Source organism: Haliotis cracherodii, unplaced genomic scaffold (assembly GCF_022045235.1).
Source record: "Haliotis cracherodii isolate W230 unplaced genomic scaffold, xgHalCrac1.p SCAF_5, whole genome shotgun sequence".
Classification (NCBI taxonomy): domain Eukaryota; kingdom Metazoa; phylum Mollusca; class Gastropoda; order Lepetellida; family Haliotidae; genus Haliotis; species Haliotis cracherodii.
Genome location: NW_027266308.1, coordinates 40057707 through 40074215, shown reverse-complemented (window position 1 = coordinate 40074215; position 16509 = coordinate 40057707). Strand labels below are relative to the sequence as shown.

The 16509-nt window shown below is 37.4% G+C and overlaps 1 protein-coding gene across 1 annotated transcript in view; it reads right to left on the bottom strand.

The window, feature by feature from the left end:
- LOC139442975 (fibropellin-1-like) overlaps nt 1-12232 on the bottom strand; it is a 44277-nt gene extending 32045 nt beyond the window's left edge. Inside the window, exons 1-2 of the mRNA XM_071223900.1 lie at nt 11923-12232; nt 10031-10244 (exon numbers count right to left, since the gene is read on the bottom strand). Coding sequence (XP_071080001.1) covers nt 10031-10244; nt 11923-11979 — 271 coding nt within the window. The 5' untranslated portion in view covers nt 11980-12232. The remainder of the gene's footprint in view (nt 1-10030; nt 10245-11922) is intronic.
- Between the last annotated feature and the right edge of the window lie 4277 nt (nt 12233-16509).

Below are 16509 nucleotides of genomic sequence, written 5' to 3'. Positions count from 1 at the left end.
TTTAGGAGGTACATAACACATGTATATGAATGATTTACTCTCATCTGTTTGTTCGTCTAATCATAGATTGAAGGATCTATACATCAGTCTTTGTTAAATACTAGTATTGCATAACAAATCATAGCCCATTAACTGGTGACAGCCACCGGCACTTTGCATCCCCCAAACGCTCCTATAAAACATCTCATCCCCACCGTTTAAGTAGTGACTAACCCAGTATTGACTCACGTCATACGGAAACACCTGTGACACGACACACCTTGTACACCTGTATGTCAGGTCGTGGGAGCCACCTACATGACACTGGTCATTACGAACATGCTAATAAGAACGGGTTAACGTTAACATGAACATGTAAGAAATGAGGTATGTAGAGTTTCATGTCCAATGTCCACGTGGAGCTTCTGTCGTAATAAATAAGTTTCGAAAAGATACTATCTTTAGAAAGCAGGATATATCCCTTGATAAGTACATTTCCTTCTGTCGTCGTCTAAAACATCACGTATAATTTTTAACAGTGCCCAAGGCTTTGTTCCAACAACTATAGTTAACTCTGTTGGTAGGGGTACTAGTTCTACCAACGTGTATACGCAAAACAGCGTGAACTATTTGTTTTCAAGTGTGTAGTACGACGAAAATTACTGAGATACATTCTCAATGTCTGCACAACTGATAATATGGTGAAAAACAATACTCACTCACTAATACAAACTGAATTTGTAACAGTTTGTAACTAAAGGCTTCATGTGATATATACAAAAAACAAAAATCTTGAAATACATATTCAGAACGATTTCGTGATCGACCTTTAGTAAGTATACATTCAGTGTAATGAACACACGAAGGTAAGGTCGGTGAGTGGTGATTGTGTGGCTGATGTCTAGCTCCGTAATCAACAGTAATGCAGCTCTATCAATGTGATCAAAAGGTACTTGTGTCTGGACAAGACAAACCCATGGTAGCTGTCACATCGTAACAGATAGTATCGGTGGACTGATAAGGTTTGGTGGGGTGAACGGTGCAGATTATTGATGGAGATGGAGAGAGGTGATAATTAATGCATTTGATAGAAGGAAAGAGATGGAATAGTGGGGATGGGTGAATGGAAATTGATGGATGAAGATGAGTAATTGAAGATGGGTGAGGTTGGTGAATGGATGGGCATGGACGGGTGGAGATGAAGGGTTGATGATGGACAGGAGAATGAAAATGACGGATGGATGCAGATGGTTGGTCGGAGATAGATGGATGGGTGGATATGGATGGATGGAGATAGAGACAGGTGATAGCTTCTGTTCCCAATATGTTTTTGTTTATTGTTTAACTTACATTCAGCTCTGTAGGCAAAGTGTGCTGTGATGAACATTTGCTTTTAAACTCAGCACTATCGGGTTACCAGTGACAGAGACCTTGATTCTTTTGTAGTATATGATTACAGAGGCTAAAGCTTTTCTTGATTTGGATTTTATGGGGGAGGAAATGTATGCAGGTTTCGAAACACTGAACAATGACGTCGTTCGTATTATGTAAGCTGAAGTACAGGTGTTCCACACAAAAAAAGGAATCTGACACTACAGTATTTATTGAGTAATTATCTTGTCCCATCCTCGTACAGCAAAAAACAATGTAGTTTTATACCTGGAGGATAAAGGGGTTATCTATATGGTAATGTGCCAGATATATCATGACCATGTGTGTAAATATGGCAACACGGTTTACATGATCGGATCTACCCGTACACAAAAGTTATAGGGGTTAAGCCAGAGCTACAGCCAAGTGCATATGACTCACTGCAAAACACTTTCAGTGTGAACGTTTGTTCATTAGGAGAAGTTTTGCTGCAATGCAAAGGGTTGGAGGAGTACATGACACATTTTACTAAAGGCTCTGCCCCATGAAAATAGGACTGTTAATGGTAGGCTCTGGGTCAAATAAAAGCAACAAAACCCTTTCCGTTTTCATATGAAATATCTGCTGAACTGAGTCGATTATATCACGAGCATGTGTTTACGAATTACTATCAAATAGTGATGATACCAGGTGTTCACGAAAGGGTGAGCGTATCCTGCTATTTATTTTGTCATTGGTGCATCAAAAGTGGACATGTTCTCCACATGTCCACCCAAAAAAAGAGGCCTTGAATCTTGTAACCTTCAGCAAACACCTTTTCGTACAACTTATCCTACAAGAGTCGTGTGACGGTTTATGAAATCTTCGAAGAAAGAGCATGCTCGATTGTACCGCAAAGGTTGTAAAATGTAGACACCTAAAGCTTGTGCTGCCGGAATATTGCTCGACATAAATTGAAATTTGACTATTGGAAAGTTGAAGTCATCCCTCTTGTCATACAGCCTTGTGGAGATATATTTGTCACTCTGAATATTAAATATAACACTGAAGAGGAGGCCGCACTGTTCTCCTATATTACTAGTTCAGGAAGTTAAATCAGTGGAGGGGAAATGACAATTTGACCGTAATTGAACGAAATTAGATCATCGATATACCTGAAATCTAAGTTCGAACTCCGTTATCTAGAACATACCGATATCTCGAACCTATTCTCCGATCCCGCCTGCCTTCCTATACAATATTCATGCCTCGTTGCCTCAAGTGTCCGGATATCTCGAAGCTATAACACGGCCCCGATAGGTTCGAGATAACGGGGTTCAACTTTGATCTATCGGAAACTTGTCAGTGGGAACAACTGCACACTTTTCATGTAGAGCAGCCAGACGTTGGTATTACAATTTGATAGGACAGACATGGGATCATTCCAATTCTCTTTCCTCTTTTTCAGTTTAAGCATTCTACCAGTGACAACATACTGGTTGAGTTCAAAACGTGAGTAAAGCAAGAATAGTTTATTGATGATGAGGATAAACGCTGAATGAGATTTTGCATCTGATATAATTTGAAAACAAAGTTTCATTTCGAAATAAATGAACGAGTCTAATGTAGTGCCTGTGGATTTTTTTGCACTTTGATTATGATTCTTGTATAGATGTTCTTAAAAGGAAAACAAAGTGACTTGGCTCAACAACTTGTTCTTTCATGACAGCCTATTACCACATACCTAGGTAAAACACATAATCCATTCTATCCGTAGTGCAAGTACCCATGATAACGCCATGATATAATGTATACTTACAACGCGCTCACACCTCGTGATAGTACGTGGTCCTTCGCCATGACTATGGAATTTATATTTTTCAATTATGTTTTTAGTGAACGTAGGTTAAGTCAACATCAAACTAAACCATGCAAAGTTTCGTTGATTCCATATGTGAAAAAAAGCAGAGGAGGAAAGGTTCTGTCGAAAAAGAAATATTTCAAATATTTTAAATAAATGTTTTTAGACTTAAGGTTAGTCTAGATAGCACACTATTTTCATTGCTTAATTTGATGGAAAAGCCATATAAAGGCTGATACTTTTCAACGGGCCATATGTTGGATGATACTTGTAACGTGACATTATCATCATTTTATGTTGAGGTGAAATGGGGTATAATGTCGCGTTCAAGATTATTGTATAGCGACGTGCATGCACGTGCATGCCAATCCACTGAGATACCATTCCGCAGTTTAACATGAATACCCCACTCAGACACAGTTTACTGACTCCGAGCCGACCAGTTCTTGTTTTATCCCCTTAATGCTGAGCGCCAGACAAGATAACAAGTACCATCTTTTGGTATGACGCCGCCAGGGATCGAACCCTTGCCCTTCCGCTCTCCGGGCATATACTCTACCGCTACACCACGTAGGCTGTTCTTCATTTTGAAACAAAACCAAAATAAGACAAAAGATAAGAAGTCAAAGTCGACAGCCTTAAACCATTAAATACTAAACCAAGAATGACCCAAGATATGAAAAATATCAAATTATCATGATAACATTGGATCTTCATACCTGTCGAACGCGTTTATTCTTTCATAAAATACGGTTTTGGGTGTCAGAATCATAATAAAGCCTTTCTGCCAACATTACTTCTATTCATAGGAACAAAGTCTGCATATATACCAACGACCAGCATTTTACAAACGATGTAATAATTAGCAAGCAACAAGAAGCACGTCATCAAGTGTCATTCACAGCCACTGTACAGAAGCTGTTGTGAATCATTCTAGGATAATTTGGCTGTGTGGACATCATGTCATGGCTATAATTATAAACCCATGTTCTCCTGAGTAATTAAGCTTAGATCTGGCAGTATTTCCATGATCTTTCTAAGGCTTTAAACTGTAAAAACCAAAGAAACCCGGATGTAAGCATGATAGGCAAAACGAATGGCATTGCGTGAAACACGTACGGCTTATGCACTCGACGACAGTTAAGACTATTCATATCTGTCTGGTCACGACAGTTTCATTAAATGGATGAGGACCTCAGTCAGTTTCTATTTTGTAGGGGATTTTAATGCTGCAAACGCATGATAAAGTAGTTAGCGGTTATAAGAATGTCATTATTTATATGGTTAAACTTGTTCGTTGAATATTTACAGCACCAAAAATCACGTAATTTCCTAAATTGTCCAAGTAAATACCAAGGTTTTCTGATGCAGGATATTTTGTTTTCTTTTCCTTTATTTAAAAAAGAAAGCTAACCTTGCGCATTGTATTTCAACACAGCGTGTCATATGCCAATATAGTTAATGCTTGAAAGATCTAATGACTAAAGACGAAATGCTAGTGCAATACAATGAGATGGCACATGTGCAATGCTTACTGTAAACTACTCTGATCTTTTAATAAACTGCACTGATCACATTAGATCTACAGTAGGAAACACCATGAGAAGCTTGAGTTCACCGAACTGAAATTTGACACCAGGTGGTGTGTTTATTAATAACACAGGTGACTTAAACAGTGCATTAACATGTTTCTTTAAATATTTGGTTGAAAACTTTCAAATATACAAAAAGACTGAATAACTGGAAATAAAGTATACATTTTTTCCATTATTTTCATGATGACATACTTTGCATGGATATAAAAACATACAATATTGGATATATAATTCTGATAATATACCTCGTACAATTAATTGAGTTGAACACTGTAAGTCCGGTTAACCATTTCCTTCTTATCATAGATAACAATAGAAACGCACATCCTTGCATTTGTAAAAACGTGATTGTGGTATCAATATTTGTCCAATGTATCCTGATCAATATTTTCATGATTTATTTTATATTTATTTTATATTGGTATTTTATATTGAACAGCAAACCAACATACAACCATGAACATACAGAAAGCATTTTATGATTTTAACGTGTTGATTATGCATGCACGACACGCGCGTCAACGCACACCTAGTCAATCCCAACTAGAATTAGTAACAACAGCAGAGAAACGCTGTCAGCATGCGTAAAGGCCCGAATTTACCTTTCTTCCTCTTAAAGGTTCTGAGATGAAAAAAGGTACTGTTTTCAATATGTATCTTGTTTATGAAATTATTTAAAAAGTTGTTTTTTTTGCTATAGTTTTCCATTTGTCTTTAATTCCAAAGTATAATTTGCTGTACAAAAATGAATTGCACATCTTATATTTATGTGACTCCTTTTCTGACTCAGGAAAAAGTTCATTGTGGTTCGTATTTTAGTAAATATAAACTTTATTTCTGTCATATAGAGTAGGAGCATTGATATCATTTAAAGTGTCTGTCTATTTCTATATTATGTAAATAAAAAAAGAAACATCCAATTGTAAATCCGATATAAAATGCGCATGCATGTTCATGCTTTTGTATGCATTTGGCCCAGAAAGCTTTTACTGAATAAATCTGCCTGTTTGTTTGTCTTATCTCGTATCCTTGACTAGTACTGGTGTTTGAACAAGCACCATGCCAAGCATACAGTGTATATGCAACAAGAAAAACATACCTCCAAATAAAAGCGACAAAACCCTTTTCCATATTCGATTGTGCAAGACATGCGGTCGAATTAGAACATCTGCACAATGTCATTTTCAAGTAAAATATACAAAAAAACACTACAGGATATGTACCGTAGGGATACAAATGAAGTTTCTGGCAAATGATGTTTTATGCTTACAAAAGCAACGAAGCCAACGTGACATACAAATCCTTAACTCGTCTGTAAATTGCAATGTTGTCTGAGAAAATTGACTGTGTTCATTACGGCACTGACATTCAGCACTTAGAGCGGTTTTATCGCCCAAAATTGACCATTGCTTAAGGAGTGACCTACATTTGACCTTCGAAAGGTGTGGAAAATCAGAATCTGTAGCCTATTTGTAAACTTCTTTGTCGAATCGAGGCTCTACAGCCAACATGGCAACCATTGAAATCAATGTAAGATGTGTACATCAAACATTTAAATAGTTAAGGGGATTTCATCTGTTTGTTTTGTGAAAGGATTGTTTTTGCATTTAATAGATTTTTTTGTCTTACATGTGTAAAATTCCCCTTTACTTGAATTCTTTTCACATTTTGCGGACTTTCACCGTTGAAATACTTTCCAATATTGTTTAAGGAATTCAGGGGACGTTTTTAGGATTTGCTTTTATTTACATTGGCATGTTTTGTTTTCTGGAACCCTCAAATGTCGGGAAGGAGTAGTTTGAAATGCCACCTTTGTCATTATCACACATTAACATCTAATTCATTCTAAAGATTTACTTTAAGAAAATGCATTTTTCCTGGGATATTATGTGTGTTGTTTTTATTCATATCATGGTTTGTTTCAGTGAATTAGCTATGAATGCACACATTTGATATTTTAATGAAGTTAGTGTATCTATATCTTGGAATAGTAAAAGGTTATAACCATTTAAACATTTATACACAGTTTCGATGTCAAGGAAAAATAATATAAAGAAGTTCTCATTTAATAGGTAACCACATATATGTATAAATTCTAAACCTAGATACAAGGCGTAAATATGTATACTGTCGTCATTTTTTATTTATCATTATTTGTTTACCTTTCGTCGCACACAGAAAAAAACAAAGTCAAACTGATAGTTAATACGTTAAAGAGTCAGAAACAATTTTGAAAGTTTCACTATCGTTCCTTTTTTAGCAACATTACTAATAATATATTATTTGGATATTAATCGATAAAGGTTATCTTTATTCGGATTATTAATGTGTGAGATAGGGATTACTTTAAAATTACCAATTGCCCATATATAACGTACGTTTTACAATGGGAGGAGTATGTGTGGATGTGAGAGGTGGGTGGGTCCACCTCCTCCCCATCCCCTAACATACGCACACATGCACCCACACAAACTCTACATCCTGTTATGTTTTAAATGTTAGATTATGGTCAATTTGAACCATGTGTTTCAGTATACAGCTAGGATAAATGACTTGGCTTAATTCAAAGTTACATAGGTAAATATTTGTTGGTTGTAAACCATCAAACACATGTGTGTCTTAATGTCAGGGCGGATACACACCAAACATGTTACCATCGAACAGCAATACAAAGTCTCTGGTGTTTTAGTTTTATCCAAAGAATACACGAATACAATGGCTAAAAAATCCCAATCAAACATCATGTAAACCAATTCAAATACATCCTAGCATAATGAACACGACCAAATTCGCTCTTTCCGCGTCTACGCCCGACAAATGTCAGCTATTTACGGTGATAAACATATTGTTGACAAATATTTAACCACATCATGCTATGCCCATCATCCCAAAGACATGATTACCGCCGAAGGGCCTCCCATAAAAAACAAACACAAGAAGACAATTTCAAATTCCGAACATTGGCCGGGTTTAGCGAAAGGCACACGACATTGTTTAAGCTTTGCGAGAGGAAGACTTTATATGACACTGTATGCTGACGGAGGTATTGGTGTGACCGTCTTGTCCAGTATTGTCCAAAAGAGGGTTGGACAGGCAGAGATCGGGCGTACCAGCGGTCAAAAATAACATGCGGTAGCTTCACACGTCTACTGTTTAACGTTTATATTGATCTACATGGGCAGTTTCGTTTGCATTATGTAGCGGTATTTCCTCCAGGAAACGGTTATGGTTATCTGAAATAGGTAGCTATATATAGGTGGTAGGTAAATAATACATGCACCTTGTGTCAGAGTTATATGTCCGAACACATTTTTCTTGAAATACAAATGCGGTCAATTCAGAACAAATAGTTGTTGATCAGAAAAAGAGCAAATAAGACAGATCGGATCTAGGCAACAAACCAGGAAGAACAAGAAAACTTAAAGGTCCATGTGCAGTAAAAACTTTCCTTCAATAAATTAAAACGACAAAACCATTTCCATATTCATAAGAAAAATCTCTTAAAAAAACGGTTCGAAAGCACTATCAATGAGTGATGATACCAGGTGTTCGCGAAAAGGTGAGCGTATCTTGCCCCACCGGTCGGGCCTGTCACAAACACATGCAAAGACAAGTCAGTTGTTCAGCTGAAAAAGAACACGGGAACATATGGTTCAAGACAAAATAAGGAATTGACATCGGACATCGTTCTTGTCGCTATTGTGAGGCGATTCGGAAATACCCTCCACATGCCTACCATAAACTTTTTGAAAGCTTTACTGAGGCCTGGAATGTTGTAACCTTGATCAAACAACTTCTCAGCAAGAGTCGTATGACGCTTTTTGAAATCTTGGTAAAAAGAGCATGCTTGATTGTACCTCAAAAGTTGTGAAATGTAGAAGCTGCAGGAATATTGCTCGACATGAAAGGAAAGTTTACAATAGGAAAGTTGAAGTCATCCCTCTTGTCATACAGTCACAAAACACAGTTAATGTATGACTAGTATTTACTCAAATCAACATGCTCACTATACTGTATGAGGAACGTTATGCCTTAAAGGTGCGTTAATATTTTTATCTTCGCAAAACTTATAAGTTGTTCGGGCAATATTCCAGCATTTCCATCCTTTGATGTATACATTCACAACCTTTGAGGTACAATCATCCATACTCTTTCTACGAAGATTTCAAGAGCGTTTCAAGGCCTCAGTGAAGCTTTCAAAGCTTTTATGGTAGACTTTGGCTCAGACAAGACGCTATCATTCGATACATGAACAGTTAAAGGGCATTAGGCTTTGGGGAAAAGTGAAGTCACGTAGTTGAAACATTATTTTGTCTATATGGTACCTCAGTTGTATATCAATATATCAGTTGATGAGAAACAATGTCTTAGTTTATTCAACCTGAGCAAAGGTCCCTGAACATATCCCCTCTTTAACGAACGATCATTCATGTTCGTACCTCGGTCACAATATAGTTCATTATTGCCTGATAGACGGAAGATGCAATCGGTCAATTGTGTAAGCGGTTAACTAACACACGTTAAGAAGTAAGGGCCAACAAACGCCAACTGCAGTGTCCCTGTTGGGATGTGCATTGGGATAAGTGATGGTTTTATGCACACAAACACAGCTGCATGTGCTTACGTTCAGCTGTTTACGTATTCGTTTGCATAACTTTGAGATCGAACAAACATTGGACTGTTGATGCATATGGTCATGTTAACATGGCATCGGGACATGTATTGCGTCTAGCGTTGTTTACATGTCATAGACCTATGCCATGACGAAATGTGCTCTGTGAACATAAGAATCCTCATTATGTAAGCATACACACATTCGTACATTTGATAACAGGGTGTTAGTAAACTAGCATTATGTGTTAGTCCCTGGAGATCTTTAAAAGAAAGTGGGGTACCGCAATACCATATATTTCTTGTACATTTGATAACAGGGTGTTAGTAAACTAGTATTATGTGTTAGTCCACGAAGATCTTTTAAATAAATTGGGGTACCGCAAAATGGTTCCATATATCTCTTGCTACACAGAGATGAATCTATTCCATCTCGATGTATGCCACTGAAATACATACTATAAACCAACTCTCGCGCCATCCCTCTCCCTCTCTCCCCCCTCTCTCTCTCAACCCCCCCCTCTCTCTCACTCTCTCCCACAGACACATAAACTAAACTGTCAAGGTGTTTTAACTGTATTCCTACAACATAGCATGAACGTGTACAGCTTTAAACTTTGAAAGATGATCTCACCTGTGAATGTAAGGGTATCAGAGGTAAGAGAACAAAACTGTTCGCTCAGGTCCATATTATGCTCGGAATACTCTTCTACACACAGAAATAACAACCCCACACATGGCCTGTCCTTTCCGTCAGAACACGGGGATTTGTGGAGATCTGTCGACTGGTGATGCACAAACTTCGACAAATCAAGCCCCAGAATAAAGTCAGAGTGTACAACACCCAGCTGTGAAAAAATAAAAATAAGTAAAGAATACAGAAAATATATGAAAACACACCAGACATAACTAATATAGAAAATGATGACTTATGAAAGAGATTTGGTGGAATCTATTTCCTAGTCTATTTTTATAGAAGTATAAGCAGGAACAATGACGACGAAATGATAAATTGCTTTAACATAAACACAATGCGTGTTACTACTGCTGGAGAACTCGGAAGCCACATTTATTAAGGTGTTAAAGGTGTGAAGAAGACAAAACAGTGGCTGAGCATACAGGTATAAGGATCAGTTAGAAGACAATGTTTACAGCCACACTTTTGTTTTCCAGTTATACATAAACTGCCGATCAAAGGAAAGTACGCACCTATGTTTGGTGGTGGCTAAAATGAAACAAACAAGAAATGCTATTCGATGGTAATGTATTTAATACGGGAATGGTAATTGTGTTTTGAACCTTGCGTTTGCAGTGTGTCGGCTACTGCTTTCAGTCTAATAACGTTTTGATAACGTTTGTAATGTTTTGGTCACGTTTGTAATGTCTTGGTCACAACCTCGTTTCAAGTGTATACTTTCTTTTGTGCGGCAGTGTAGGTACTTAACATGGCGTGTTACACACGTTCATGCACACACATGGCAAGGAATAACAAACTAGTTACGATATAATTTAAAAACGGTTATTTCAACGAATATTTTGAGACCATTTCTTTTTTGGTGTTTCTATGAATGAAATGAATGTTCATGTATGTTTTATTTGTATATTTCCTGGTTAATAAGACAACTAAGTTCATGTCAATACATATGTATTCATTAATCTATTGCAATCTTTAGTGTCTATGGATTACAAAAGCTTAGCATTGCACTAAAATTGCACAAACATACACATACAATATACGCGCATATTCAAGTACTAAATGTATTTGCATGGGATAGGATTTTAAATGATTGTAAATTTAACAATACCGTGATTAATGGCAACTAAATAAAATAAAATGTCTTGCTCATATGACATGAAGTCATGTAATGAAATAACTCAGGATTGTGACTCCGATATCCATTAACAGTGCATGAATATTCATAAAGGAGTAGTATTATGTATTTATACATGTGTTAACATAAAATATCACAGTACACAGTAGTTATACAGAATAAAGTAATACTTTACAGCAAAGTTAACACTGTTTATGATTCGGCTATTTGTTCAGGGAAATAGTTATAAGGATGGGAATAATAGTTTAGACTGCGTCCTTCCTCCTCAGTTGACATACCTATTCTGGGAAGCTTATATTCAAATAATATTTTACAATTCATAATAAATAACACGAATACTCAATACCAAAAAACACAATTATAGAGTAATATCGAGTATACATATATGTACAATGTACATGTATATATGTATATAGGTATTTAGTTATTTTGCAAGAAGTATAGCTTGCGCTGTGCCACTTCACAATGTAATATTATTATACTATTTAACCTCGAATTTTATTTTACAAATTAATAAAGAATGTGGATGTTATTATTTTCTTTAGCATCATCATATATTTAATAAAACAATTTGTACGTTTTCAGTTTTACAAAAATTAACATAAATAAAAACATAAAAATAAGAAACATGTCATGATAAATTCTCACAAGTTAGACTGACTACAAGAAAAATAAAATTTACTGAAACACTTACCTTTAGTACGCTGATCACAAGTAATATAACAGTTACATTCCTCCAAACTCGTTTCATTTTGATTTTTTTCACAGAGCTGTAAATTCCAATAAATTTCCAAAAGTATCTTCACAAGCTGAACCGTCTTCTCATCATGTCTATCTCACCATACAGAACTTGGTTTCACAAACTCTGTCAAACGACTGTGTAATTTCTACTGGTATTTGGCAGCTGCTTACTCAAGGATTGCTCCGAAACCAAGCCTCCCTCAATGCAAACAAAATCAAAATTAACAGCACCAGGCCCGCGGTAGTGAACCGTATGCGTCAGCTTCGACTTCTTTGTAGACAATAGTTAGCGTTAGGGATGCGACGCTTTCAGAGGAGACGGACGAGGACTGCGTAGGAATACTTAACACAAATCGTGACCTTCCGCGACTAGCAGTAGTTCCAACGCCGTAAACACATAGCGATGTGAAAACTCTCATGGACTTTGTCGAGTAAATAACACACTCACGAATTCATTTCAAAGACATTTAAGAGAAGCTAATGAAGTCGGTACGTAAGACTACGTGCGACATTTCAACCGCTAGACACCAGGTGACGTTACCTTAACGTGGAAAAAGGACATCTTAAAATTCATGTCTTATGCTGCAAAGTAGCTGATGAAAGGGTGTTGAATTTTAAGTGTCTTAAAGTTTCAGATTTTGTTGTCCTCGGAGGACGTTGAATTTGGGAGGTATACGTGTTTGATATGAGCAAGAAATTATTGTTATATGAAGAATTGCTTTCAAATGATTTTTTTCTTTGATAATATGACAGTAAATCCTGTATTTGGAGACTATATTCATGAATTGTTCTAATGTGTATCTGTATCTGAAAGAACGTACACTTTGAATTGCAACGCAGGTAGGAGTAAGCATGTATTTCACTTTATATTTGAAAATGTCAATGAGTAATGAACAAAAATAGAAACTTAAATTGACAAACAAGAAGGGAGTGTTGATTAACTGCATATGGACTTGGTCATAACAGCCTTTCACTTTACCTGCATTCACGTACAATTAGCTTAAACGTTAATTAAGAAGCTTGACTGAATGGACAAGGAGGGAGTGTCCCAGGTTTTTTGCTTCCGACATATACATGTCTATACAGTAGTTGTTAAACAGTAGTTAGTTATCCATTTCGTAAAGAGGCATTGACCCAACAACTCCCGAGTTTGGGACCAAAAAGTGCACCTGTGGCCAACTTTTCGATTACCGTTTTTGGTTACCAAAGCATGTACCTAATGTACAAGCAAAGCTAACATGTGATATGTTATTTCGACTGGTACTGTAGTTTCAGTATCTGTGAAAAAACACAAGACCGTTTGGGAAGAGGAATGTCTTCATTTCACAACGTTTAAGGTGGAGGGGGCACGGATGGCCCAGTCGTCTAAGGCGCCGCGATTCGCTGTCCAGAGTTGCGTCCCTTGGGCACGCCAGAAACCTATGATTGTGGGTTCGAATCCCCGAATATGTTTCTAGGTTTGTCAGGACCTTACCCGTGCTCGTGGGTTTCACCGAAGTGGTAAACGTCTGAGACTTGCATCACTTCGATCGGGCTTTCCTCCCACATTAAGCTGACACGCCGCGATATAACTGGAATACTGATAAAAGCGGCGTTAAACCCAACTCACTCACTGACTCACTTAAGGTTCACTCGAGCATGCCCTTTCTACCAAGATTTCAATGAGTATACAACTCGTACACAGAAGTTGTTTGATCAAGGTTACAACATTAAAGGCCTCAGTAAAAAGGCCTTTCAAAAGGTTTTATGCAGACAGGAACAGGACATTTTCAAATCTGACTCATAGGTGACAAGAATGATATTCGATGCAATTCCCGATTTTGACCTCTACTATATGCACTCATGTTTTTTTCAGCAACCATTGACGTGCCTTTGCATGTGTCTGTAACGGGTGCCACCGGTTGAGCTGGATACGCGTACCTTTTCGCGAACACCTGGGATCATCACTATTTGATTGTGATTCATGACCACATGATCATGATATAGCCGGAATCGTAATATCGACTCTGTTTTATGCAGAGATTTCTATTGGAGGGTTTTTATCGCTTTATTTGTTTTCAACGGACAGAAGATACCATAAACAGTATGTCTCGACACTATCCGTGTGCATTGAAACATCTTTATTCGAAAGCTGGTAACTTGATGTATCGTTTTAAAGATGTATATTTATGGTAAAGGCACTTTATCCTCACTTTGACCTGATATCAGTACTCCGCTTGTTGCGAACTACCGATATCTCGAAACAGTTATATGGTACGTACCAACCTAAAAATAGCAGAGAACCCTCAACAATTGAACAAAACATTATTGAAATAATAATGATAATAACATAGTCATCATCATGCATATGAGGCAAAATTCAGCCTCTGTTCATTAGAAGCAATTTAAGTCAATCTCCAAAGGAGCATTTTGCCATCTTCTTCAAACACTTGGCCGAAGCCAAATCCGTTGTTCTGAAACCTTAGCAAATAATTCCTAACCTTGATCACAATCTAAAAATAACACGCCTAAAGGGAAATATGAATTCTTCAAACACAACAAAGTATTTAATTCCTCTTGAACTATATCGGCGCTACAACGTTCTGGATCCGTCTTTGCGTGATGAGCACCAAGATTATCACTCGTGCGGTAAGGTGACAAGACAAAGGCCATCTGTTTATACAAGATACGTGTTGGCCAAAAGGTATTTCTATATGTAAAATGATACTTTGAATATCTCGAGTGCCAAACTGTGTTTTGCATTGATATTATTAGACCAGGAAGGAGTGTTTGTACATTTTATATAAAACCCTGGTTATCATTAAAACGGTTTGATCTAATATTGAGTGTCGAATTGCTACTAACCAATCTTGTCGTTTCTTCTCTCACACGAAATACAATAGCATTCACAAAACATTTGCTCGAAAAGACAAGGTATGATAAAAATCCTTTTTGCCCAATGATTTGCATAATTTCAGAAATGACGAACCTTAAGCTTTATGTTGAATATACCTAGTCAAACGCTCTTATGTATCTTTATATTGACCCCAACAGACAAAACACCAGCTTAAGATCTACAAGTAGAAGTAATTCGTGAGAGTTGTAGTTGTAGCTTAAGTTTAATGTGTGATTAGGGTTTTGAGACGATTTTGGCAAGTTATTCAATGAATCTGACGATGCTGGGCCAGAAACAGAGCCCATCGGTATAACAGGTTAGCAACCTATGTTTGTCGACTTACTGGATCCGGTTGTCAGGTTTGGTGACTTGGTTGCTAGCGTGTCATCTTACCCGACAGCGTGGACAGTTGCTCATACTAGCAGTGACTAAAATTTGCCTGGTCCCAAGTTGATTATTTGTAGACCGCCGTCAAGTACATGAAGCTCGAATATTGCGGCGTTGACAAACAAACAAACAAAAAGGCGTTACACATTGTTCCCATGTGGCTACCATTAGGCTACCCCGCCGCCCTGCTGACTTATTTGGTCTTCGGACAATGAATTTGACTTACAATTGTTACGTCACGCGATTTACTATGTGTACGTCCTATATATGGGTGTAGGAATCTGTTGTTGATGAAAACGTAACATTAACGTTTCAATTATGTATGTAACATTTATTCCGTTGAAGGTCCGTGTGCGATCCCCGGTCGTGTTATACTGCTCGTGTCACGGTCTAGTGACCTCTCGGCTCCCCGGCTTATTTCCGACATCGTTCGACAAAGTCCATTGTGTCCTTACATTCTGGGTCAGGGACTTAGTGGCCCAATTATTTCATTGTCCTGTGATGTAATGGCACTCTCAAACCATGTATTGACTTGATGTATGTTATTTCTTATAGGTTCGCAACCTTATTCTTGTATTGACAATGCTTTTTTGTAACTATGATTTTCAAACATTAATGCACGGATATTTCCCATGTACTAATGATCATGTTTGCCTCATCAATAATTGTACATACCATTGGATAGCTTATGTTCAGCGCTTGATTTCGATACTTACAGTGTGGATATAGTAGTTAGTTTGCTATTCATGGTTTCCCCGTGTTAGAAACACAGTTTGTGCGCCTCAGACTCTTTCATTCCCCTGCTGTCCAGGAGAGATTGACCTCTCTGACGTCCGCGCGCAGTATATGTATTCTTCTGTCAGGATCTATCTTGTGTCTTTATCCCCAGGCTTCGTTAAATCGTTTACTACGAGTGTCTCGCCACTTTGTGGTCACTTAAGAAACTCGTTTCGTTAGTCAGTGGTTACGGGGCACTGCTGTTCTAAGTTCTGACTTACTCTGACTGTACTGAACTAAAGTTAGTAGCTAGTGTTTGTAACATTCAGTTTTTCTAGTAATCTGTGGATAACCCACCTTCCCGTGATTTTTTAGCTGGTTGGGAATTTTAGTGTTCCCTTGTTCACCTAAAGTGACTGAATCTTAAGTCGATTAGACTAGTTTCATATTCAGACGTTGTCCAAGTCCAAGTGACTTATTTAAGGAATATACATTTATTAATCTCACCTCACGTCTCAAACTATTTATTCAAAGGGTGGAACTTTTTTATTACATTCAAAT